General features: G+C 39.3%; 1 protein-coding gene across 2 annotated transcripts in view; it reads left to right on the top strand.

Annotated features, from left to right (window-relative positions):
* LOC114276784 (FIP1[V]-like protein) overlaps nucleotides 1-27,350 on the top strand; it is a 34,274-nt gene that overhangs the window by 4,481 nt on the left and 2,443 nt on the right. Inside the window, exons 3-8 of one of the 2 annotated variants that reach the window (XM_028218605.2) lie at nucleotides 8,712-8,838; nucleotides 8,912-8,980; nucleotides 9,104-9,244; nucleotides 9,422-9,523; nucleotides 9,634-9,980; nucleotides 12,067-13,736. In XM_028218605.2, the coding sequence (XP_028074406.2) occupies nucleotides 8,712-8,838; nucleotides 8,912-8,980; nucleotides 9,104-9,244; nucleotides 9,422-9,523; nucleotides 9,634-9,980; nucleotides 12,067-13,711 (2,431 nt within the window). In that variant the 3' untranslated portion in view covers nucleotides 13,712-13,736. The remainder of the gene's footprint in view (nucleotides 1-8,711; nucleotides 8,839-8,911; nucleotides 8,981-9,103; nucleotides 9,245-9,421; nucleotides 9,524-9,633; nucleotides 9,981-12,066; nucleotides 13,737-27,350) is intronic. The other variant, XM_028218604.2, reaches the window with a different exon arrangement.

Consider the following 27,350-nt stretch of genomic DNA (forward strand, 5'->3'; position numbering starts at 1 on the left):
AAAAAAAAAGAAAAAAGGAAAAAAAAAGAAAAAGAAAAAAGAAGGGGGATTGAGGGAATGATTATTGAGGGAGGAAAAAATGTGGAACCATAAAATAACAATAAAGGGAAAAGAAAAGTCTCGCCATGAATCAAAAGTTGTTTTGTGACTTCAACAGGTGTTCATCTGTTTTGCGGGTGTTTACTGATTGAATAGTGTTCAACAACAACTCACTAGGAATAACCCAGTCTAGGTTTTGGCATTTCGTCATCGAGACACCGAATGGACGTTGAAAATCAAGTAATTGAAGTGGATAGGTGTTAGCACCTTCTACTTGAAGGCTGCATGGTTGGCATTGGCAGCACCTTACACCAATGTCCAACCAAGACCACGGCATGATGGTGGCATGCCAAAACAACAAGGTGAAACATTGACAAAGTGCTGAGGCAGCAGCACAAGACCCTTGGCCAAAGTATGGGCAGCAGTGGCACAAATGCAAGGCATTAACATGACCTGAATGTGGGCTGCAGCATACTTGGGGGTTCAAAGCATTCAGTAGGCAAAACTTGGTCTGGGGCCAAGACAACCAAATTCGTGGCTGATTGAGAAGGCAAACAACATGGGCAGTTCAAAGCAGTTATGCTTGTCTGGCAGCAGTTACCCATGTTGAGCAAAGACAAGGCAAGTCTGGACATCTGGAATCAAGGCAGGGAGTTAGCAGCAGTTACTAGCAGTTATGTCCCAGAAATGATCCTAAGTCCCTAGGCAGTTGGGGGTGTCAACTGCCATGCCACTTGGCATGCTTTCCTTGTAATGCTGGTTGTAAAGTTTGTAACTGATTGTAAGCCTATTTAGGCATAGCCATGGAACTCGAAAATTAACTAAGTGTTGGTAAGAGTTTCCATAGGCATCCTTTGTATTGTTGGTGCAATTAATAAAGGTTGAGAGTTTTTCCTGTAATCACTTGTTACCTATTCTCTTACTTGTTATAACACTCTGTGTGTGTGTATTCATAATTGGCTAAAACTAAGTGTCCAACTTAGTGCCATTACAGGTTGGGAATTTGAAATAAAAATTGACCCTGTAACAATTGGTATCAGAGCACGGTTATGCTCTAATGGTTTCTGGCATGGATGCCTTAAAAGAACGAGTAACGCGGTTGGAAAATCTTGTTGGTGACCCTGCTGATAAGAACCGCTCGCTGACAGACCGATTGGATGCTGTGGCCTCAGGGTTTCTTGCCCTTGAGACCTCAACAGCAGATCGGTTCAAAGACATGCTGACGGATGTGCTAGCCATTTCGGAGTCCTGGAAAGACAAGTTTCAAGAAGTTGTGGATGAACTGTCCCTTCTGAAGAAGGCTGTCTGTGGGCATACGAATTCGGAAAAGACTCCTTCGAAAATTAAAGTTCCAGACCCTAAAGCTTTTGGTGGGAATCGGAGTGCGACGGAACTTGAGAATTTTCTGTGGGACATGGAGCAGTACTTCAAGGCTGCTTATGTGCCAGAAGGGGAGAAGGTTACAATCACAAGCATGTACCGTACTGGTGATGTTAAACTTTGGTGGCGTACACGTGTCGGGGATGATGCTCGGCCAGAGATCTCAACATGGGAGACTCTTAAGAAGGAAATGAAGGAACAATTCCTTCATTGCAACACATCTTGGGTTGCAAGAGACGTCCTGAAACGGTTGAAGCATTCCGGGTCGGTGAGGGATTATGTGAAAGAAATCTAGAACATGTCGGAAGAAGATAAACTCTTCAACTTTATGTTTGGGTTGCAGAATTGGGCCCAGTTGGAACTTCGGAGACTCGGTGTCAAAGATTTGCCCTCTGCCATGGCTGCGGTAGATGGTTTGCTTGACTACAAGTTAAGCAAGGAACCCACTACTGAAACCAGCAAATCCAAGAAAAAAGGAAAAGAGAAGACGGGAGAGAAGAAGTCTGGTTTCAAGAAGGGGAAAGAGGGTTCCAAGTACAAACAGAAGGGGGATTCTTCTCAGACCAACGGTGGGAAATCCAACAAAGGGTGTTTCATCTGTGATGGACCCCATAGAGCGAAAGACTGTCCCAAGCGTGAGAAACTGAACGCTATGGTCGCGGAAGATGGCAAAGGGGAGTCGGATTCTGAGGGGCCGACTAGGGTAAACCCTTTACAATTGCTCAATGCAATTCATGCGGACAAAGCCCTTACTACTGGTCTAATGTACATCAAGGTGGCATTGGCGGGTACCGACATTGAGGCAATGGTAGACACCGGTGCCACGCATAACTTTCTGTTAGAAAAAGTTATGCAGACCCTCGGATTGCAAGTTACCCAAAGCGCCAGTCGAATCAAGGCAGTAAACTCGGCGGCCCAATCGGTGCAAGGAATGGCTTCCAAAGTATCGATCACAGTTGGAGATTGGACTGAACGGGTTAACTTGATGGTGGTTCCTTTGGATGATTTCGATGTCATCTTAGGAAATGACTTCTTTGTGAGTGCAAAAGTGGCTTTGATGCCATATTTGGGTGGGATACTGATTTCGGATGAAGACAAGCCTTGCTTTGTCGCTGGTTGCAGCAAATCAGACAAAGGCACGGGCACAAAGGGGAAGATGGAGACCCTCTCAGCCATTCAAGTGCACAACGGTTTGAAAAGGGCGCAGAGACTTATCTTGTTGCCTTGGTGGAAATCAAACCTGATCTATCAGTAGAAGTGCTGGATAAAGTGGCAGAAGTGTTGAGGGAATTTGAGGATGTGATGCCTCCGAAGTTGCCAAAGTCCCTTCCTCCTCGGCGTGCCACTGATCATAAAATAGAGTTGATTCCGGGTGTTAAGCCTCCAGCAAAGGCACCCTACAGAACGTCCCCAATGGATGTTACGGAGTTGCGAAGGCAATTGACGGACTTATTGGATGCTGGACTGGTTCAGCCATCCAAAGCCCCTTACGGTGCCCCAGTGCTTTTTTAAAAGAAGCAAGATGGAAGTTTGCGCATGTGTGTGGATTATCGGGCTCTCAACAAAGTGACGATAAAGAACAAGTATCCAGTCCCTTTGGTGGTAGACCTATTTGATCGATTGTGCAAAGCCACTTACTTCACAAAATTGGATTTACGTGCTGGCTATTGGCAAGTCCGAGTGGCTGAAGGAGATGAGTCAAAGACCACATGTGTTATGAGATATGGGTCTTTTGAGTTCCTAGTAATGCCGTTTGGGTTAACTAATGCCCCGGCTACATTCTGTAATCTTATGAATGATATGTTCAATGATTATGTCATCAGTTTGTTATTGTTTATTTGGATGATATTGTAATATATAGTGAGTCCCTAGAGGATCACTTGTCCCATCTTCGGATGGTGTTCACTCGGTTACGAGAACATCAATTGTATGTCAAGAAGGAAAAATGTGAGTTTGCCCAGCGGGATATTAAGTTTCTTGGGCATATCATTTGCCAAGGCCATGTCAAAATGGATGGAAGGAAGGTACAGGCTATTATGGAATGGTCTCCACCCACAAATATTGCGGAGTTGCGATCCTTCTTAGGCTTGGCAAACTACTATCGGAAATTCATTGAGGGAAATTCAAAGAAGGCTGCTCCCCTCATTGATTTGCTGAAGAAAGATCACAAATGGCATTGGTCCATTAATTGCGAAGAGGCCTTTGACAAACTGAAAAGTGCAGTGGCAAGTGAACCGGTTTTGCGACTGCCTAGTTTCGAGTTGCCTTTCGAAGTACACATGGATGCCTCAGACAAAGCACTTGGAGGAGTACTGGTGCAGGAAGGACACCCGGTGGCCTTTGAAAGCAGGAAACTAAACGCTGCTGAGAAGAATTATTCAGCCCATGAGAAGGAAATGACGGCAGTGGTGCATTGCCTACTCACCTGGAGGGTCTATCTGTTGGGATCAAAGTTTTTGGTTCTTACAGATAATGTGGCTAATACATTCTTCGAAACTCAGAAAAAGTTGTCTCCAAGGCAGGCTCGTTGGCAGGAATTCCTTGAAGAGTATGACTTTGAATGGCGACACAAGCCTGGACGACATAACCTAGTCGCTGATGCCTTAAGCCGGAAAGAGATAATTGAATATGTGGCTGCCATTTCCAACATTGAATCACAGTTGCTGGAAAGGATCAGGGATAGTGCTGCCATTAACTCAGAATATCAACGGTTGGTACAACAAGTAAAGGATGGAATTGCTTGTCGGTATCGGCTTGAAGATGGTTTTCTCCATGGCAAAGGAGATAGGCTATACGTCCCAAGTGTTGGGGGACTACGAATGGAACTTCTTAGAGAAACACATGACCCGCAGTGGGTTGGTCATCCGGGGCAACAACGCATGATGGCTTTTTTGTCGCGTTCATATGTTTGGCCAAAAATGGAAGAAGACGTAGAGACTTATGTCAAAACATGCATGGTGTGCCAATTGGACAAGACCGAAAGAAAGAAGGCAGCTGGGTTATTACAACCACTACCTGTCCCTGAGAAGCCTTGGGTTTCCATATCCATGGACTTTATCTCCGGATTTCCCAAAGTCAATGGGATGCGCTCCATCATGGTAATTGTTGACTGTTTCTCTAAGTATGTTGTTTTTATCGCTGCTCCTCATGCTTGTCCCGTAGATGTTGCTGCTGATTTATTTCATAAGTATGTTGTAAAATACTTTGGCTTGCCTAAGGACATTATAAGCGACAGGGATACCCGGTTTACGGGAAGGTTTTGGACTGTGCTCTTTAATTTGTTGGGTTCCGAATTAAAGTTCTCCACAGCAAATCACCCTCAGACAGATGGTCAGATCGAGAGGATGAATGGATTGCTAGAGGAGTATCTCCGACATTATGTGACCGTAAGTCAAAAGAATTGGGTCGAATTGTTGGATAGTGCACAGTTTTGCTACAATCTGCATAGATCATCCGCAACCGGGATAAGCCCGTTTGAATTAGCCACGGGGCAGCAACACCTAACTCCTCACGAAGTGGCTAAAACAGGCTCTGGTGGTAGATGTCCAACAGCATACCGCTTTGCAAGGACCAAACAAGAATTGCTGGAAGAAGCACAAGACAGTTTGGCCAAAGCAAGCAAACGAATGAAGAAGTATGCTGACAAAGGGCGAAGACCCTTAGAGTTCAAAGTGGGTGACAAAATGCTACTGAAGCTTACTCCACAGATCTGGAAGAAGATAAGCAATAAGACAGTGCACCGTGGCTTAATTTCGAAATATGATGGCCCCTTTGAAGTCTTAAAACGCGTGGGCAATGTTGCATACAGGCTAGTGCTGCCTGATCGGTTGAAAATCCACCCAACTTTTCATGTCAGTTTTTTGAAACCATTTCATGAGGATCAAACAAACTTGACAAGGAAACAAGCTCGGAGAGCACCCCCGGTGATTAGAAAACAGTTTGACAAGGAGGTGGAACAGATTCTTGATCACAAGACCGAGGGTCAAAGCAAAAAGAATTGAAGGACCCATTACTTAGTAAAGTGAAAGGGTTCCTCCGAATCAGATGCAAGTTGGGAAAATGATGTAACATTGTGGCAATTTGAAAATCAAATCCAGGAGTACTTGAAGACCCTACCAACGAGGACGTTGGCTTCTTCTGGTGGGGGTGGTTTGTTAGCACCTTCTACTTGAAGGCTGCATGGTTGGCATTGGCAGCACCTTGCACCAATGTCCAACCAAGACCACGGCATGATGGTGGCATGCCAAAACAACAAGGTGAAACATTGACAAAGTGCTGAGGCAGCAGCACAAGACCCTTGGCCAAAGTATGGGCAGCAGTGGCACAAATACAAGGCATTAACATGACCCGAATTTGGGCTGCAGCATACTTGGGGGTTCAAAGCATTCAGTAGGCAAAACTTGGTCTGGGGCCAAGACAACCAAATTCGTGGCTGATTGAGAAGGCATACAACATGGGCAGTTCAAAGCAATTATGCTTGTTTGGCAGCAGTTACCCATGTTGAGCAAAGACAAGGCAAGTTTGGACATCTGGAATCAAGGCAGGGAGTTAGCAGCAGTTACTAGCAGTTATGTCTCAGAAATGATCCTAAGTCACTAGGCAGTTGGGGATGTCAATAGCCATGCCACTTGGCATGCTTTTCTTGTAATGCTAGTTGTAAAGTTTGTAACTGATGGTACGCCTATTTAGGCATAGCCATGGAACTCAAAAATTAACTAAGTGTTGGTAAGAGTTTCCATAGGCATCCTTTGTATTGTTGGTGCAATTAATAAAGGTTGGGAGTTTTTCCTGTAATCACTTGTTGCCTATTCTCTTACTTGTTATAACACTGTGTGTGTGTGTATTCATACTTGGCTGAGACTAAGTGTCCAACTTAGTGCCATTACAGGTTGGGAATTTGAAACAAAAATTGACCCTGTAACAATAGGGGTTTTGAGGGGAGAGGTGTGATGAATATTTTAGGTTTGAGAGGAGCAGAGGCGTGAGGCGGTGAAGGAGGGAGTTTCGAAACTGTGAGGGAAGGGGATACAAAAGAGAGAGAAGAAATGATTGAGAGAGATGAGAGTGATTGAGAGTTGAATGCATGTGAGAGAGACGGAGAATTGAATGAGGGAGAGAGAGAGAGAGAGTTGCATGCGTGAAAGAAAGAGAGAGTTGAATGCATGTGAAATAGAGAATCGGAAGAAATGAGACGTCATTGTCAGGGCATGATGGCTTAAAGATAATGTGTAATTTGGACGGTCAAAAAAACGACACATGTAAAATTATTATCAATCGGATCGGTTTTGTCAGTTGAGATGGGTATTAAACTGTTGCCCATCCGAAGAATTGTATTTTTTTACTCATGATACCTGTTGCTAACCTAACTTAGTGTGAAACCGTCTGCTTCTTTATTTTTCGTGTCAGTTTCGTTGGTTTTGATTGGGTGCTTTGGGTTTTTGCACAGCCCTAGTGCTATGTAACCAATGGAATGAAACTCATAGGCATCAGTTTTTACTTGCTCCTACTAAAGTGAGGTTTGAAAGTATATGTTGCAGAAAAACAAAATAAAGAGACTTCTTATGGACCTGGAGGGATAGAAGATTTGGGCTTTGAATAATTGTAAAGGAGGCTCCTTTAAGAAAATTATTTTGAGATCATGCTTGGCTGCAACTGTCTACAACAGATGGGCAGACAGGAATCAATGAATTTTTCAAAGAAAGGGGGTAGATACTGCTACTATATAGCTTGCAGAATCAACAATGATTTAAGAAATAAGCCGTGTTCCTATAGAAATGTTAAAAATTTCTATAACTGGTTGTTGTGCTTTGAATGGGGTGTTTCACCCAAGATCCTTGGTGGTTCAGGTGTAGATGAAAGAGGTTACAACTAGGAGAAATCCAAGCTTGTTGTATTGTTTGGTTTTTTCAATAAAAACTTACCAAAAAACCAAAAAAAAAATATTATTAGTTTCTTGGAGCATTTCTATTTCTACTTTGTGCCGTGAAACCAATTGAAGGAACACAATTATTGCTTGATTTGCTATATTTAATTCATGCATCCCATATTTGCAATCAACTGGGCCCATTATGCCATTATTTTCGTAAACCTCTTGAAGCCCCTAATGATTACCTCAATTGCAAGTTTGCCTTTATTAGACTCACAATTGATATTGAATATAAAATGAAAGGAATTAACATAATAAAAATGCATAATCATCTAAGAAAAATAGAATAAGGGTTGGTTTGGGATGTCCTAAATAAGTGCACTTTTTGACTTTTTATAAAAAGATGTGTAGAAAAGTAGAGAGGAGATATTGATTGATGTAACCCAAAAAAGATAAAATGATAAAAAGATGGACTAAAATAAGTTATGCCAAACAAGGCTTAAGTATACCCTTTTAAGTAGTTATGACAGCACGTTATTGGTCCGTGTGTCTAATCATGAAGCAAACATGTGTCACATAGAGATGATGTGGCTTGTCAAGTAGTGGAGATGGACGCTTGTACCTACACTTTCTAGGCCTTATTTAATCTTCTATTGGTGCCACTTTTAACTTCCTACAAATGCTTTCTTTCTTTATTTTGTCATTGTTTATAACTAAACTCACTCAGTATTCTTATTTCAGTGACACTCCTTGAACATTTAAACTCACTCAGTATTCTTATTTCAGTGACACCCTTTGAACATTTAAACTCACTCAGTATTCTTATTTCAGTGACACTCGAACATTTAATTTTGCTGCCCAACATTTTGTATCTTGCAACATTGCTGGCCTTGAGCTGTCTTATAGAACTTTCTTTTCTACGAGTAGGGGATATGATATTAAAAAAGTAAAAAAGAAAATCTGTAAATGGCCTTCACAACCAGGACATATCTTTACAAGTTTCTTACAACATTGCTGGCGTTGTAGCTGTCTTATAGAACTTCGATATAAAAAATAAACTCAATCAGGAATTCTGCTTCTTTAAAGTCCCTTCCACCCTCTCACCAAAAAAAGAAAAGGGAAAAATAAACTTCCCCTCTTCCCTTCATGTTTTTTTACCTTACAGTCTGGACTTAGCTTTTGCTGAATTCCAACAGTTATTCATGATGAGGTTGTTTGGCATTCTGCACATTTGTGATGCCTCGGCATTGTAGCACGGCAAAAGCTGCAGAAACAAGCACTGTTTTTGTTGCAGGAAATAATGCTTTACATAACTAGATGCTGTAACCTGCTTCTTGTTTTGTTATGTATATATATGTATTTTCATGTTGGAAATACATTTAAATGTGAAAACATTTCTTCTGTTGACCTTCTCTACTATTCACAGGACTATATTTGATGTTGACATTGATAGTTTTGAGGAAAAACCATGGAGGCTCCCTGGTATTGATATATCAGATTTTTTTAACTTTGGTTTAAATGAGGAGAATTGGAAAGATTATTGCAAACAGCTGGTAAGTATTACCCTTTATTGTGTCCTTTTCTATTTGATGGAATCTGGGAGGATGCTGAATTTAAATTCTGCAGGAACAACTTCGCCTGGAGGCAACCATGCAAAGCAAAATTCGCGTCTATGAAAGTGGGAGAACAGAACAGGTAATAAAGTGCTTTCTCATAGTGATGTATCCATGACTATTAGTATCTTTCATTGCCTAAGTCACCTTTTGTGGCTAAAGAAACAAGCAAAGGAGGTTTTGTCTTTCATTGCTCTCATTTCAGGAGTATGATCCAGATCTGCCTCCAGAACTAGCAGCAGCAGCAGGTATTAATGATATTTCATCTGAAAATGGAAATCTCGGGAAGATGGATGCTGGACAAAGTGATATAGCTAAAGGATCTGCACGTGTGCGACCACCATTGGTATGTGTTGGTGTTGATCTTGTAGTATTTTTTGTTTTTGTAGTTTCCTTGTCCTGAAGAAACCTTGGTCATTATTTAGATTTTAATGTATCTAGTAAAAATGGAACTCTTTAAATGCGTAGAGTTAGTTTCTTGTGCCAGTTTTTGGGCTCACTTGTTTACGTGGTTTTCTACCAGCCAACTGGAAGAGCAATACAGGTGGAAACTGGTTATGGTGAGCGTCTCCCGTCCATTGATACTCGGCCACCACGTATTCGTGATTCTGATGCAATAATTGAGGTGAGTGGTCAATTCTGTCCATGAGCACATTGATATCAATCTTATCATTCTGATGCATATCTCTACACCATATGTGCATTACAATTGCACTCATATTGTTTGGGAAACAGATTGTCTTGCAGGACTCAGCAGATGATGATTCCATTCAGGGAAATGATGTCATAGAGCAGCCGGAAAATGATTCCTTGATGGAGGATTTCAGAGGAGGCCATGGAATTAAAAGGGATGTTGCAGAGGAAGATGCTGTACATTTTGATGGTTCCCCACAGGCCTATAATGGTAGGAAGAGGGAACTGATTGAAACAAGAGCACCCTTTATGAATCCTGTTCAGGATAACCTTACTGAAGGAGATGGAAGTTTGCCTTTGCTCCCAGAAGCACCAGTTCAGCATCCCAATTTTGGGGGGCAGACCTCTGCATATTCTGACAGAGATGTTGGCACCCTCTATGAGGAGAGGTATGATATATTGTTGGATTAAATTGAATTTGTTTTCTTGAGCTTAACGTTCTTAAATCAATTTAACTCTCGCTGGCTTGATAATTCTTTGTACTACCCTCATCAAAGTTAATTGGTCAAAGGCACTCAATTGATTGTTGTTCATATTTTTTTTTTGTTCCCCCTTTTGTCGACAAACATTTTCATTAATTTATGATTTATGTCATCTGTATGTGCTAGAGAGAAGAAAATGGGAAAGCAAGCAAATGACAAACTATATGCTTGTAAAAAGCTCACTTTTTGTAAACAGTTGAATGCATGTTGATGAATTGAAATAGAACGATGACTAAATCATGTCCTTGTTATGTTAACAGTCATTCTAGCCTTAATGAAAACAATGTGGTTGTTAAATGCTCACTTTGTTCAAGAAAAACCAAGTAAAGAATTAAATGCCTTCTGAGGAATTGTAAGAGAATCATGAGCTGAATCGTTTTTGTTGAGAATTGTTATGTTAGCAATTATTCTTGGAATTTGTGCTATTAAGTTTTATTTCTATTGTACAGTGTTTTAAAAGGCTCTAGGCGTACTTAGGCGATAAGGTCTCCTATAGCCTAAGTGCGAGGCGAATCGTGTGCCTCACCAAAGCGAAGCTCAAGTAGTAGAAGAAAAGCAAAATTATAAAATAGGCAATTTTTTCAACATAACAAATAGATATATAATTTAAAAAATCATAACCATTTTCGATAATCTCTAAACGTAACATTCAATTTTCTAAAAATTAAAAATATATTATCAAACAAAAAATATAAAGTATAACATTCAATCTTTTATCACTTTCTGCTCTCTTTTGACCACATTTGGTCATTTTATCTTGAAGAGTTTTGAATCCTTGTGGGTATGCCCACAAAAAAGCACTTCATCAACAATTAGAGTAGAAAAATAGGCAAAGCTCATGAAGCCCACGTCTCATGCCTCGAAAAAAAGCCCTCACCTCAGCGCTTAAGTTGCGCCTTGCATATTGCGCCTTGCCTCGACTTGTTCGAAGCACAAGGCTGTGCCTTATTGTGCCTCGCGCTTAGGTGCGCCTTTTAAAATATTGCTATTGTATATATATGTACTGCTCATTTGTCTCCTCATTGCCTTTCAAGTCGTATGTAGTGCTGATTTGGTGGCCTAGAACTCGGTTGTTTTCATTTCTCAAATTAGGTGGTGTTTGGTAACCTAATTCAACACTTAAAATTGAATGTAATAATTGATAATTAGTTAAGCCTTTTTGATAACCACGGTTGATATCATTTAAAAAATTAAGTGCCTCTTAAAATGTAGGCTAAAAATTTGAAACTTTTGAAGTGATATGATTTGTTATTGTTGCCGTAAGTACCACCATCATTTCACTACCGCCGCCGCCGCCGCCGCTGCCGCCGCCACCACCACCACCATCATCATGCCACCACCACCGCCACTACCACTACCACTACCACCACCACCACCACCACCACAGTCACCACTGCCATTACTACCACCACCACAATAACCACTACAACCTTTCACCACTGCTGCCACCCCTTCTTTTTATCTCCACAATATTACCCTTTCACCAACACCACAAGCACTATCCATTAATCTCCACTACTATTTCCATGGGGGTCATAACTAATGCTGCCGATGCCTCTTCCACCACTACCAACTCACCATCGCAAGATAAAAAATGTAAGATATACAATTTGAAAATTAAAAATTTCAAATTTGATCTTGTATTTGTCAAACAATTTGTTTTAGTTCAGCACTTAATTTTTACCAAATATCTTTTCAGCTTAAAAAATTCAGCATTCAGTTTTTAGTACATTATTTTCAGTTTTATCAAACTCCACCTGAACCAATATCTTCTTGAGAAAGCTCTGCATATGTTTGACACGTGTTGCAATTTTATTCTTGTGATTTAGGTTTCTTGGTTATGATTTTTTATCCATTGTGTTGCATTTCTTATCTGTTGTTTAAGTTTCCTATGGTATATATGTCGGATAAATTGACTTAGTAATTTAAACTAATTTTCATTTTGTCACGTTGCATCTGATGTTAAGTATGACTTCTATTCTTCTTAATCTAGGCAAACAAAGGGAAGAACACGTGACAGATCCCCCAATATGACCTGCAGTGGAAGTATATTGGATAAAAGATTTCTTGACAATCAGAAGGAAGGTTCAGTTGAAAGTATTGGTGGTGAACATAACCCTCGATTATCATCTCCTGTTACTGTTGGGAGTACTGAGGATCTTGACGATGAACATGGTGATGGTTTGCGTAGAAGCTCTAGCATGGATAGAGAGGAATTGGCCTTGGATACAACTACTACTACTACTGATACCCGCATAGATGAAAATCTTTCGCCTTCTATGAAAAAGCAAAAGATAAGTTTGCGAGTAGAACAATCTTCTCTTCAAGAAATTGATGATGGAGGGCACTTAAAGGCATCAATAAGTAGTGAAAACAGCAGAGATAATCAGAAGTTTCATGATAGTGTTGACGAGGAAGTTGTTCAGCTTGGACGTTCTACACGAATGGTGAATTTGAAGCGACCCAATGGTGAAGATGAGCAAAGAGTCAGAAGAAAAGGCCGTGATGAGAGACGTGAGATGGGCAAAAATCGTTTGGTGGAAAAAGGTAGGGAGGATTTATATTCTCATAGAGATTGGGATCCTCACTCAGCCCATCAGTCGCACAGGAAAACTGAGGGTATAGATAGGCGAAAAGAGAGAGAGAATTCTGAGGGAGCTTGGCAATGGCAAGATGATGATTCACATGGTATGAGGACTAGAGCTGAAGACACAAGGAAGCGAGAACGTGGTGATGAAATAGGGTCAAGGCAACGGAACAAGGTTCAAGAAAGTGAGAGGATGGACAAAGACGAACATCTTCAGTTGAGGAAACAGTTGGATAATGGTAATTCAAGGGCCCATCACGATAAAGATGTGCGTTCACGGCACAAGGAAAAGGATGATAATATGAGGAGTCGATATGAGAACATGGGTGATCACCATAGAAAAAGAAGGAAAGAAGAGGAACCTTTGAGGAGGGATGCTGAGAAGGAAGAAACCTTGCGGGGCCACAGAGAAAACTCTAGTCATCGAAAGCGAGAAAGGGATGATGCTTTGGATCTGCGTAAGAGAGATGAGCAGGTGAGAACTAGAGATGATGATCAACTTTCTGTCAGGCACAAAGAAGAGATCTGGATTCACAGAGAGAGGGGTGAGAGACAGAGGGAGCGGGATGAGAGGCACATGATCAAGCAATCACATGAAGAAAGTTTATCGAAACGGGAAAGAGAAGAAGAACGGGGAGGAGTAAGGAGTGCTCGAGCTGTAGAAGAAAAATCATGGGTTAGCCATGCTAGATTGAAGGATGAGTACAAGGGTTCTGTTAGAGATTACCAATTTAAAGACACAGGGCGGCTTGGTGAGCCATTTAAGAGGAGGGATCGGGTTGAGGATGGAAGTCCTTCGCAACATATGGGATGGGAAGATGTCCATGCACGTGGAAACCAACGCAGCATTGATGAGAGAAGGTCAAGGCAGGAAAGGGCAAGTACTCGCGATCGTGCTGTTACTGGTTCTGATAACAATAGGGCACATGAAAAAAAATATAAAAAGAACACCAGGAAGAGTAGAGAATCTGAGGGCGGTGAACAAAACTCTGAGCGAAATCAAGAGGACCAAATTGGTCGGATGAATGAGCCGGTATGTTACATCTCTTGACACAACAATATGCCATTCTGCAGAGGTGAAAAAGTCTCCCCCAGGTGTTGAAATATTATGAAATGAACTAATACTGTAGGAAAAGATTCCATAAAATTTGCTACTCTATATTTGGTGCTTGGCCTTGATGGCTGCTAACCAACAGACCTTTGGTGTAGATTCCTTGACTAAATATGCTTGGTCTTGGTTGAAGTATTCATTTTAGTTAGCTTTGTGAAAGGACCACTGGGGGTGCGGTGATTTTGTCACGTTGTTTTAGTTATTTTCTCTGAAAATGTAAATGCATATACTCAAGTATGTGTAGTCTCATCATGGTTTTAGATATAGGTATCAACTTTTGTGGTTCCCCTTCTGACTCAATGTCGGCTATATGACTTGCTATTTCTGAACATGCAATGACATACCAAAGAGATCCATTTAATATCTGTACGAGTGTTGGAACTATGTCATAGATAAATTTTGATATGTTGTTACAGGTAGTATATATTGAATGGGTTTCAAATGGCTATTGTTTTAATTCATCTGACTATTAAACCATACTTTATTTAGGTGGCTATTTCCATATCCATGACTCTGAAAATAAGCTGTAGATTTGGCCAGTTGTGTGCCGCTTCATTTCCTTTCTAGAGAATATGGTTATTCAATCTTGTAAATCATTTTTTTTAATTCACTAAAAGTTAATTAATTTTAGTTTGTAGCAAACCGTGGTCAACACATATTAGTTTGGTTATAGAATTGTGTTGTCCTTAAGAGAACTCTGGACGAGAGATCATGGTAGTCTCTCTGTTTTTGTCTCTTCTCGTTCTCATCATTTTCTCTCTCTTCTTCTTCCTCCCTCTTTCCCCCTTCCCATATCTGTCAATTCTACTCTCCCTCTGATGCCAAACAGCTATGAAGAAATCCGTTCAACGATCTAATTGATTCAAAAACCAAAATGTATAGAGAATGGTTCCAAAATAAAAGAACCAAGATTCAAGAAAAGAATTTCAAGAGAACATGGGCCACAACCCTATACACAAAGCCAGAACGTTTCTCAACTCAAATTCATTAATCAACTCTTCCCAATTACAATGTCAAAGCCTTTATATATAGGCTAAAAAAACAGTAACAAAATAACAATTTAAAGGAAACTAAAATTATTTATAACTAAAGAACATATCAAAAGGAAACAAATCGTGGGAATTCTAATTAAAAATTCTTGATCACTAAGAAACATACTAAAAGGAAATAAATCTTCAGAATCCTAATTAACTATAATTGAAAAGAGAATAAATAAATAAATAAATACTGATGGCATAGATTAGAAGATACGAAAGAAAATATCCTGTGCATGTTCCTCATCATTCTCCCTGACTTAGAAAAAGAACTTGCCCCGAGCTCTCCCTCAAATATTGAACACGACCATGGCAACGAAATAAATATGTTGAGTATGCTAATTGCTTGATCTGTGTCCCGTTCTATGAGAACTCACAATTTCAGATAACTGTTAAAGAGATTAATTATTTAAAAAAAATTGAATTTCCATTAATTGAACTAAAATTCATAACAAGTGTTCCTCTATGATTGCCAATAATTTTAAACTCTTTAAAATTTAACTCCATGTATTATTTTCTATGTTCAAGATATGTCTTAACTTGTTCAACTGAGTCAGCAACCAAGTCAAACTAGATAGTTATATATACACACTAGATATTTCTAGGAGAAGGTACATTATAATAATAGAAATATCTCTTATACTAGTAAAAAAAATTGCATATATACACTTGTTGCATATATACACTTGAGAGAGAGAGAGAGAGAGAGAGAGAGAGAGAGAGAGAGGGGGGGGGGAGGGGGGGGGAAGGGGGGTGACCACAACCCCTTTTTCCCCATGCCATTTTGACTTAGTGTAAGGCATGTTTACCCATGCCAACAATCAACCACTCTTGCTACTTAGGTGCTAGAAGGGTGGCAATCCCACCCAATGAGATTGCTTGCAAGGATGAATGACAATTCTTTTCTTTCCTTTTTGTTTTATTTTTATTTCACAAGGTGCCTATATAAGAAGGTTCTCCCCTCCCCCTTTACACTCACTTACAGTTTTAAAAGACTTTATTGAGGCTCAACTTGATGCTCACCTCGCCTTGAGGCTAAGGTAAAACGCATCAAGGCTTTGATTTTTAGGATATACTCCCTAAAAGCTTGCGCATCATAGTATGAGGTATGTGCATTGTACGCCTTTGGCACATAAGCATATGAGGAGTACACATATGAAGAAGTTGCCTTTTGATCTTGTTATACGTAGTCTAGTAGATGGTTTAAACATAACCAAACCAAACCAAACCAAACCAAATCAAAATGGGGGCGGGTACGTGAATCTTTCTTCTCCGTTCGACTCTATCAATGGCCATTTGGTTAGTCAAATTCAGGAGATTCATATCTCTATTTATTACACTAGTCCACGTCAATCTAGGTCTACCCCTTCCCCTAACACTTCCATCTACCGTCACTATATCGCATCTCTTCACTATTATCTCTATTGGTTTCCGTTGTATATGACCCAGCCATCTCAATTTATTCTCTCTCAACTTATCTTCTATCAGTACTACTTCTACCCGTTCACGAATACTCTTTCCTAATTCTATCTTTTCTAATCTTGTCACACATCCACTGTAGCATCCTCATCTTATCTACATGTTATTTCTCAATTGTCCAACATTCCGTCCCTATGAAGCATAGACACGGCAAAATGGAAGCCGTGGCGGTGTCGGATACGGGGACACGCCGGGGACACGGGGACACGCCGGGGACACGTACGGGACACGGCATCTGGCGTGTCCCCTTAATTTAATTTATTTTTTTGCAGGGGACACGCGTGTCCGAATCTGGACACGCCATGGACACGGCGAGAAGAGTAACTGAAAGGGGGAAAACGAGAACAAACCTGGTCGATCGACGATCCAGAGCCCTTCGACTTCGATCGACGATCCAGAGCCCCATTCTACTTCGACGATCCAGCCCCTTCGCCTTCGCAGAGCTCTCTCTCTGTCTCGCCTTTGCCTTCGCAGAGCTCACTCTCTCTCTCGCCTTCTCTCTCTCCCTCGCTTCTGATCCTGATCGCGATCGCGATTGCGATCGTCTCCCTCTCTCTCGCTTCTGATCGCGATCGTCTCTTGCTTCGGTCTCCCTCTCTCTCGGTCTCTCCCGTCTGTCTTCATCTCTTGATATTATAACAATTATAATTATTATATATTCATATATAATATATATAACTCATACCTATTATTATTTTATTATATAATAACTATATATAATATATATAACTAATAACTATTATTATTTTATTATATATTATATAATAGTTATTATATAACATAAATATACTCATTAGATAATGGATAATACATATTATAAGATAATATATACTTATACATATTAATAAATAAAAAAATAAATACATGTATGTAAAATAAAATAATTAATTACAACACATTATTTAAAAATATAATAAATAAATAAAATAATTAATATGTATTAAAATAAAAATATTTATAAAAAAATTAAAAAATTTGCCGTGTCCCCTACCGTGTCCGTGCCCCCATTTTTTAGAAATTGCCGTGTCCCGTGTCCGTGTCCGTGTCCGTATGCGTGTCCGTGTCCGTGTCCGTGTCCGTGCTTCATAGTTCCGTCCCATACAATATCGTCGGTCTAATAGCCATTCTTTAGAACTTTCTTAAAAGTCTAGCGGATACTCGTTTATCACACAGTACCCCAAATGCACTTCTCCACTTAAGCCACTTCGCTTTAATTCTACGGACCATATCCGCACCAATCTCCCTAGCCGTTGTGATAATCGATTCTAAATGGCGAAAATGTTTACTCTTAGATAGTTCACTTCTTCTATTGTTACTATTACTAAAATTACACTTCATGTACTCAGCCTTAATTTTGCTTATCTTAAATCCTTTAGATTCAAATACTTCTCTCTAAGTCTCCAATTTAGTGTTAACTCCTCTAGTCTCATCTACAAAAAGAATACACCATGACACATCATTTTGAATATTTCTCCTTAACTCATCCATAACTAAAAACAAAATGATAAGAACTTAAAGTTGATTCTTGGTGTAACCGCACAATAAATGAAAATTCACTTGTCTCTCCAGCAAACGATCTAATAGTGGTCACTATAAAAAAACAAAAGTAAAGATGAACCCTTTTGTAACTATATTCTATAGCAGTAAATGATCAATCAAGAAAAAACAAAAAGTTAATGCTCAAGTGAAAAATTCAATTACTAAAGCTAAGAATGTCAAATTCACTTTCAATGAAGGCAAGCTTCCTTCTAGTGAATGTTCAATGCCTTAAGAAGTAAAATATTTTCACCTTATATTTAATTGATTTATTTATTTACTATTTTATAATATTTAATTTATTTACTAAGTATTACAATTTAAAATTCAAAATTCTTACATCTTGACGCCTTGAGGGTTACGCTTATCTCGTGAGGGGCAAAACGCCCCAAGTTATGTATTTGCCTTTTAAAACTTGGCACACACCATACGGCTACAGAGAGGAAGAGAGGAGAGAAAGAAAGAAAAGGAAGAGAGGAAGAAAGGAGGTCTCAACTTTTAGCAAATTTCTTAAAGCTTCTAGAGCATCTTTACCCCCTCAGATTATTTAGCGCTGAGTTATATGATATATATGCAAGATCATATGTTGTCAGTATATTCATAGCAAGCAAAGTTAGATTAAATTAGTGCATTTTATCTCTTGGTTTAGGGTTTAGGATTTAAAGAGTCGTGAGCGACTGTGATACGGTTTTGAGGGAGTTTTCAATTTCAATCAGATTTAGAAATTTAGATAGCAATGAATGGTGGTTGTTGGGGGTTTACGGCCTAAATAGTCCTTCTTGGATAGGGTTATGGTGGGATGAGCTGGTTGGTTTATATGGGCTGTGTTCGCCAAACTAGTGCGTAGGTGGAGATTTCAATGTGGTTAGAACAGTATCAGAAAAGCTCAATGGCTCTCAGGTTAATAGAGGAACGAGGGATTTTGATGGGTTCATCGGAGAGTGGTTTAATGGATCCTCCTTTGTTTAGTGCTAGGTTTACTTGGTCTAACCTTCAAGAAAACCTAGTATATTGTAGATTGGACAGCTTTTTATTTTCTTTGGGGTGGTTCGACTTGTTTTCGGATGTAAGGTAGGAAGCTCTCCCGAGACTTATATCGGATCACTGTCCGATTGTAGTTGAGAGTTGCCCATTCAAATGAGGACTCACTTTGTAGATTTGATAATATGTGGTTAGAGCATCCTTCGTTTTGAGAAAACTTCGCACTTTGGTGGAATGATTGCAATTGTTTAGGTTGGGCGGGTTTTAGCTTCATAAGGAAGTTGAAACAAATTAAGGAAAAAGTAAAGGAATGGAATAGGGAGATCTTTGGTAATTTGAGTAGAAAGGAAGGGGAGGTCATTGGGAGGATAAAAGAGATTGATGCTCTTGAGGCTTTTGCAAGTCTGGATGATGTATTGAGGAGAGAAAGGAATGAGTTGAAATCTAGAATGGAGGAGATCATTTTCAGGGAACAAATTTTCTAGGCTCGAAAGGCAAAAACTAAAATGGATTAAGGAGGGAGATCTTAATTCTAAGTTTTTTCATAGGGTTGTGGATGGGAAAAGAAAAAAGAAATTCATTAAGAAGCTTGAGGTGGGGCAAGGGGTAGTGGTCGAAAATGAGAATCAAATGAGATTTTAGGTTTTACTAAAATCTCTATTCTGGAGGGGTAGTTAGACCTAGGATTGAAGGTCTTGAGTGGGCACCGATCAATGAAACTTTGGCTAGGTGGGTTGAAAGGCCTTTTGAGGAGACGGAAATTAAAGTAGTCTTTGATTGCGACAGAGACAAAGCTCCAGGACCGGATGGTTTTTCCATGGCAATTTTTCAAGATTGTTGTGAGGTGGTGAAAGGTGACCTGATGAGAGTTTTTACTGAATTTTATGAATGGGGGATAGTCAATATGAGCACTAATGCGTCGTTTATTTGCTTGGTCCCCAAAAAGGAATTTTTAGTTAAGTGATTTCAGACCCATTAGCCTAGTCCTGTCGCTACATAAGATTTTGGGAAAGATATTGTCAAAAAGGCTAAAAGCGACTTTGGGGGTTACTGTTTCTGCTGTTCAAGGAGCTTTTGTTAAGGGCTGTCAAATTTTGGATGTGGTTTTGGTAACAAACGAAGCGGTGGAGAAGTATAGAGCTTTGAAGAAGGAAGGCGGCATTTTTAAAGTTGATTTTGAGAAAACCTATAATCATGTGGACTAGCGTGTTTTGGACTTTGTAATGGCTAGAAAGGGTTTTGGAGACAGGTGGAGGAGATGGGTTTGGGGTTGCTTGTCAACATGTAATATGTCAATCATAGTTAATGGGAAACCGGGAAATTCTTTCAAGGTGACAAGGGGTTTAAGACACGGCGATCCGTTGTCCCCTTTCCTTTTTATCTTGGTAGCAGATGTGTTGGGTAGGATGGTTGATATAGAGAGAGATTTAGATCTCATTGACAGTTTTGTGGTTGGGGGGATAGAGTATGTATTTCCCATCTTCAATTTGCGGATGACACCATGTTTTTTTCATCAGGCGAAGAGAGTAAGGTAAGGTGCATTTTTGTCGCTATAAGATTATTTGAAGTTGTTTCGGGTCTTAAGGTTAATTTGAGCAAGAGTAGTATCATGGGCATTAACTTACAACAAAGTCGAGTTCAAAGCTTAGCAGAGATTCTAGGGTGCTCTAGTGAGAAGCTCCCTATGAAATATTTAAGGCTACCACTAGGGGGTAATCCCATAAATGATTCTTTTTGGATGCTGGTGGTGGAAAAGATAGGTAGCAAATTGGAGGGTTGGAAAAGGGTTTTGCTTTCGAAGGGAGGGAGGTACATGCTGATTCAATCCGTTTTAAGCGATATCCCCATTTATTTTTTTGTCCCTTTTCAAGATACCGGTTAAGGTTGTTAAATCTATTGAGGGTCTAATGAGGGATTTATTGTAAGAACAGAAGGATGAGGGTAAAAAGATGCACTTGGTTAGATGGGAGATTGTTTCATTGCCCAAGGACAAAGAGGGGCTTGCATTAGGGAACATTGTAGCAAGAAATATTGCTCTTCTCGGAAAGTGGCTATGGAGATTTCCTCGGGAGAGTGAATCATTATGGCATTCTATTATTAAAAGCAAGTATGGGGTTCATGATGATGGTAGGTCTATTCATGTGGTTTTAAGAGGTAATTGTTGATCTCCTTGGAAGTCGATATCTCACATTTTTTTCTCTTTTCTCTAGATTTCTCTCTCGAAGGGTGGGAAATGGGGAGCCAATCCAATTTTGGGAGGATACTGGGGTTGGAAATTCTTCTCTTGCCAAGGATTTCCAAGGTCTTTACAAGGTTGCAAATTCTCATGGTTTTTCCATTGCGTCGTTGGCATGTTCTAGCTTGGCTCTAATTGCATGGAATTGTAGATTTGCTAGAAATCTCGCCGATAGGGAGGTTGGTGAGTTAGCCTCCTTGTTCTCTCGCATTGATCATTTGTCTTTGGATTCTTCCTTGAGTTATAAATTGGTTTGGCTTTTGCATTCTTTCGGGATTTTTTTTTGCAAATCCTTTTTCGGACAAATCATTAAGAAGCCAAATATTCCGTTTTTTTCTCTTCACAAAAGAATCTGTCTCTTGCACCTCTCAAAGTGAATTTTTTTATATGGTCTTTGGTTCATGGAAGTATTTTGACCAATGATGTCCTTCAAAAGAGGAGGCCTAATCATTATCTTTCTCCGCAATGTTGCATTATGTGTAAGGGTGAGGGGGAGACTCATAATTATCTTTTCTTGCGTTGCCCAGTGGCAAGGAGTTTGTGGCAGCAGTTCTTTTCATGGGGTGGTCTTGCTTGGGTGGCACCCAATTCATGTAACTGAAGCTCTCTTTTGATTTCGGATTTTTGGGTTTAAATAAGAAAGCGAAGGTGTTGGGGCTTTCTGCAGTTTTTGCTCTATTTTGGGTCATATGGGTGGAAAGGAATGCAAGGATCTTTGAGGATAAAAGTATTGATGTGGGAGAAGATCAGATTCTTGGCTGGGCTTCAGTGGCTCCCCTGTTTAGGGAAATCCCGCCTTTTTTGATTTCTAGTGATTGGAAGTCCGTGTGTGATTTTTGGTCTTTTCGGTTTTCGCTTTTTAGGACTTCTTGTCCTTTGTATATCTTTTTTTTTCTCTTTTCTTCATTTTAATAAAATTTCTGTTGTTGCTGATCCAAAAAAAAAAAAATTTGTTTTATCTCTTGCTTGAAAAAAGCTTGCATGACTCCTTGAGTTCTATTCTTCTTGCAAGTATCCACTTGGTAGTTTAGCTACTGATTTTGCGTCCTTATATGTTTAAATACATCCCATTATCTTGGAATGACCTTGCATGTGAGTGGAAATAGGTAATATTGGCTCATCTTTTATAAAAATAAAGTTTATGCACTGTCCAGAATTTTTATTGGCTTGCAAAATGCTCAAATAAATTCTGTTTAAAATTTAAATCTACTAGAGCTTGATTATTATACATATTACATGTAAAATTATAAAATCATGGGATGATATTTTACGCCCGAAATAATCATTTTTTTAGTTGCCACACATCAACAACCACTTGGTGGCAAATTTTCATTAATAATAATAGTTTAGTTATTACATTCAGAAATGAAAAATGCAATCTAATCCTATCCATCTGTTGTGGATATAGACGCTATTAGCTTAAAGACTAGAAACTGATACAAATGAGCCCTACAAAAATTTTGGGTGGTTCTAGCCTCTTGCTTGCTGCATTCTAATGGAATAGGTGGCTGCAGAAGCAGCGTACTGTGAATTCCTCTTCCCATGTTTCCTCCGCCAGTTCGTATCATTTCCAGCGTACTTGTGCTTCTTTTTTCCCATCCATGTTCACCCTTCAACCTAGCACAAGGATTGGGATCTCATGATAAATTTTCGGGAAGGTTGAAATTCACTTTTGGGTCACGAAGTCGGAGGAGTCGGTCTGAGGGGGTTGGAGTGGTGTGAACGCCTTGTAGCATAAAGACATCGCCCATATTGTTCACATATTGTGGGGGTAGGTTACTCACGTGGTATAGGTTGTGATCCAGGTATTTTCGAATCTGTATGGGTCCCATATATATGTTCATACGAGGACTTTTTCTCCAGTGACACATTTTCTTGGGGGAAACACTTACAAATATGTCTATTCTATCTGGTAAGGCTGCGGGCACCCAAAAGTGTCTTCAGATTACTTCTGGGTTGTCCTTAATAGATGATTTTGGCTCAGAACTTTCCATTTCTTCTTCGAAATCTACCTCAAACCGGCTCTCATCAGCCAAGTCCCCTTCGAGTAGAGCCATATCGACTTGCCCCGGCATTGGTTCTTCTTCAGGCTCTTCCTTTTGTTCTTCCTTGGGATCTTGTTCGTATGGCTCATACTCCTGGTCCGAGATCAACTCTTCGGGATCGACATCGTCGATGATGCACCCATTACCTGCTACTGGGTTTGCCATCGTACAAATTGATAGGGTTACATAGTATGCTAGGGTAAAGATCATTACTCATAACTGCAATTTATTTATACCAAGATGGGCCCTACAGGTTAAACAAAGTCTCAAGGGGTTCTAGACCTAAGCTTTGATATCAAGTTATGACGACCCAAAGTTTTAGGACATCATTAAGTTGTAAGCCACCATTGATGTAAGATCAAGGATAAACCGTTGATTTCACTTGAAAACCGATTAGTATGGAGAGAGAAATGGCCATTTTTCTTAACTGCGACAAATTCTGTCCTATTTTCTTTAAAGAAGTTTTACTCATAGAGGTTTTTGGTCCTTGATTTCTTCTACAAAAACATTCTTAACTCATTTATCTAGCAAATGGTTCTGTCCTGCCACTATTTGGCATCGTTTGATGCCCCTTTTTGTTTTTGTATCTTGAACCACCTGCTCTGGAATTTACAGATAACTGTTTATGATGTACTAAGTATCGATCCTTTTTTCCCCTATCACTATAGTTTTGTCACAATCACTTACCTGCATTCGCATGGCTTTATTTCAGATCAGTTCAGAATGTATTTTGAGTGGCTATTTCCGATGCATGCGTGGTTTGCTTTGTTAATTGTTCTTCTTTATTTTCTCGTTACTTGTGGATAGTTCCCTTTTATATTTCACTGGGCATGCACAAGATATGGAAATAAGGATTTGTACGTGGCATGTATTGTTCCAGGGTGCGCCCTGGTGCTGGTATGGTGTGAACTGGTTTCGAACCCTAACATGGCACGAGAGGTATTTTGGCTCCTTAACGGATTTGGTTTTAGCGTAAGGGTGGCAGTGAGGGTGACTCACATTGAGAGTATCCCTGGAAGGCCGTTCCCTTGGGGTAGACCGACGATATTACGACCTGAGTACGTAATTCGAGGTGTATGTATCCTTGGTATTTACTAGAATGTTCTAATGGACCAAAGGAAGTCCGGGCCAGTGTTAGTAGTTGGGTTAGAATAGCACTCCACAGGGAGTTGCCAAGAACTAACGTAGATGATTAAACACTAGAGAGTCTAAAACTTACAAAATTGCTTCATATTAATTTTTGCTTCTGCTGTTTATTATTATCATGCTTGTCGTTATATTACTTGGGTTCTTGTTTATTCTTACTTGTCATGATTCATATCATTTTAACTGTGTACTTGTATTATATCGGGATGTGTAATGTTGGTTAGATTGTTCCTATTGGGCTTCGTAGCTCATGGCATCTTATGCTAGGCACCAGAAACGATGGAGGAGCTGACGAGGATTACCTAGGTGATTACCAACATTACAATCCATGGTTGACTTAATGCTGCCAAAGCCTTAGCAAACTTCCCCTTAGTTTGATTTACCTTTTCTTCTGGAGTTTAGTATGAAGAAGTGCTCTACTAGTTGATTTGGATTTTTGGATGTAACATGATTAGTTTGGAGTTTAACTTAATTTCTTTTAAATCAATAGTGTATTATTTAATCCCGAAAGATTGAAGTCTATTTGTTCAGAGACTTCCCTTTTATATCAAGGTAGATTTTGAGATATTATTATGTTGTGGTTTTCCTTGATCTTACATCAATGGTGGCTTACAAGTTAATGATGCCCTAAAAGTTTGTGTCGTCACTCGTTCCACCAAATTTTTGTGGTTTTTGACGACTACACCAAACATGGATTGAACATGTAAAAGGGAAAAAAGAACATAGAAAAAAAGACTTCAATACCAATAAAATCAAGCATGTCCAGCTAGATCAAAGAAGAATTGAATGGTGGCATGTCAATAGGAAGCTTCTCCTTTGATAACACCATGTGGTGCAGGGGGGTCACTCATACTGCAACGACTTCTTGAGCATTGGACCGATTTGGTCAACAATTTCTACATGATCCTTGTTACATAGTATTGGGTAGAACTCAACCCCAAAAGCTAGCTCAAGAGGTGAGGGTGCCCTCACGCTTTTATACTTAACATTACTTTAGTACTTGGCGATGTGGGACTTCGTTTCCCAATCCTCACAAACACTTTGAGAAAAATTTGAAGTATTTTCTAAAACAAGGAACGACAACTTATTCAAAATTGATTTCATCTCTGCCAGGAAGACCATCGCTTTTAGGTTTTGATGGAAGGCATCAAAACAATCGACACAATACACCTAATCGATTGGAATTGGGAAAATTGTGTCCCTATTATTTTGGTAATCCTCCCTTCCTGAAAGGAAGAACGTGAAATTCTTTTCCTTTCCGTAGGGACCAGGAGATTGAATATACCCCTGCATTGGTTAACTTACCATGGTTAAAGGGGTCAAAAAGGTTTTTTTTTTGCCCAATCAAATCGACAAAGTTGTATGAATGAGTCAAAAATGCCGATTTGATTCAAATGATAATGATGATGGTTCGAAGCAAATAGATCACATCGAAAGGGCATCCACCTTGTTCAAAGAGAGAATGGATGGAAGTTGGGCTTTGATACCAAGTGATGCTGAACAACTATGAAGAAATCTGTTCAATGATCTAATTGACTCCAAAACCAGAATGTATGAGAATGGTTTCAAAAGAAAAGAATCAAGATTCAGCAAAAAATTTCAAGAGAAGAACACTGGCCACAACTCTACACACAAAGCCACAACTTTTCTCAACTCAAATTCATTAATCAACTCTTCTCAATTACAATGTCAAAGCCTTTAATTATAGGCTAAAAAAACCCCTAATAAAAATATGAAAACAAAAATTCTTGATGAATAAGAAACATATTAAAAGGAAACAATTCCTGAGAATTCTAATTAAAAATTCTCGATCCCTAAGAAACATACCAAACCAAACCCAACCAAACGAAGCCTTGAGTCCCATCAAATGGGGTCGGCTACATGAATCCTTCTTCTCCACGCGGCCCTATCAAAGGCCATTTCATTGGCCCTAAGAAACATACTAAAAGAAAATAAATCTTGAGAATCCTAATTAACTATAATTGAAAAGAGAATAATTAAATAAATACTAATGGCATAAATTAGAAGATAGGAAAGAAAATCTCCTGTGCATGTTCCACATCACCCTGTGTTCTTCTTCTTCTTCTCCTTCACCCTTTTCCTTTTCTCCTTCCATTCTCATTTTCTCTTTCTTTCTCTTCTCTGTTTCCCTCTTTCTAACCTCTTTTTTATGTGAGTGATCCGTCAGTGTTCTACAACATACATGCATTATAAGTATATTTGCAATAATACCTCTTATAATATTTGAAATTTTAGTTTTTAACAGTCTGGGGTATCCACAATTCATTGATATATTGCTACAATTTTAGAAATAAAGTAAGAGTAGTTACTTTTACAGCCCTTAAATCACTTTGGAATGGCTCATAATTTGCCAAGCTCACCATTGGGATCTATACTTTTATTGTGCTTGTTTTGCATATCAAGTATGGACTAGCACCAATCTATAATAAAATAGGAGGGATACATTCCTGAGGCTTGACCAGAAATGAATCTTGAGGTTTTTAAGAATAACAATTCAAACATCAAGTGTAGTTTTAGTAAGGGGCTATACTTACATCAGGCGTAATTTATCCTGCCCCTTTATTAAATTAGTACATATGCAGTTCTTCTATAATGTATCGTGTAGTATTAAACATTTAATCGGACATACTTTTGATTGTCTTTCAATGCTTTTTGTTGATTTTATGTTCTCATCATCAGTGTGCTCTATTCACTGTATTCACAACACATGTTGATCTGTGTACCTTATTCATCATATATTGACTCTAGTCTATAGGAGGGGAAAGATTGGGTACAAACCTAACTTTTGCTATAGTGCACAAAGTGGTTGCCCATGACTTGAACCCATAAACTCAAGATTATTAGGCCAAGGTTTTACCATTGAACCAATGGTCACCCCTCCCAAACACATTAATGTGTACTTATTGGGCGTTGTTTTTTATTGACCAGTGGTGCTATATGCACCAATTAGTGTATTAACTAGTGTACCAACACTAGTTATGACATTATTATTGATCCCACTCATTATACAAATTACAAATACCAAAAACATCTTAAATTATGTCACAGCATCAATTGGTACATTAATTAGTACACTAATTGGTGCATATAACATTATTCTT

Source organism: Camellia sinensis, chromosome 5 (genome assembly GCF_055761805.1).
Source record: "Camellia sinensis isolate YWXY chromosome 5, ASM5576180v1, whole genome shotgun sequence".
In the NCBI taxonomy this organism is placed as follows: domain Eukaryota; kingdom Viridiplantae; phylum Streptophyta; class Magnoliopsida; order Ericales; family Theaceae; genus Camellia; species Camellia sinensis.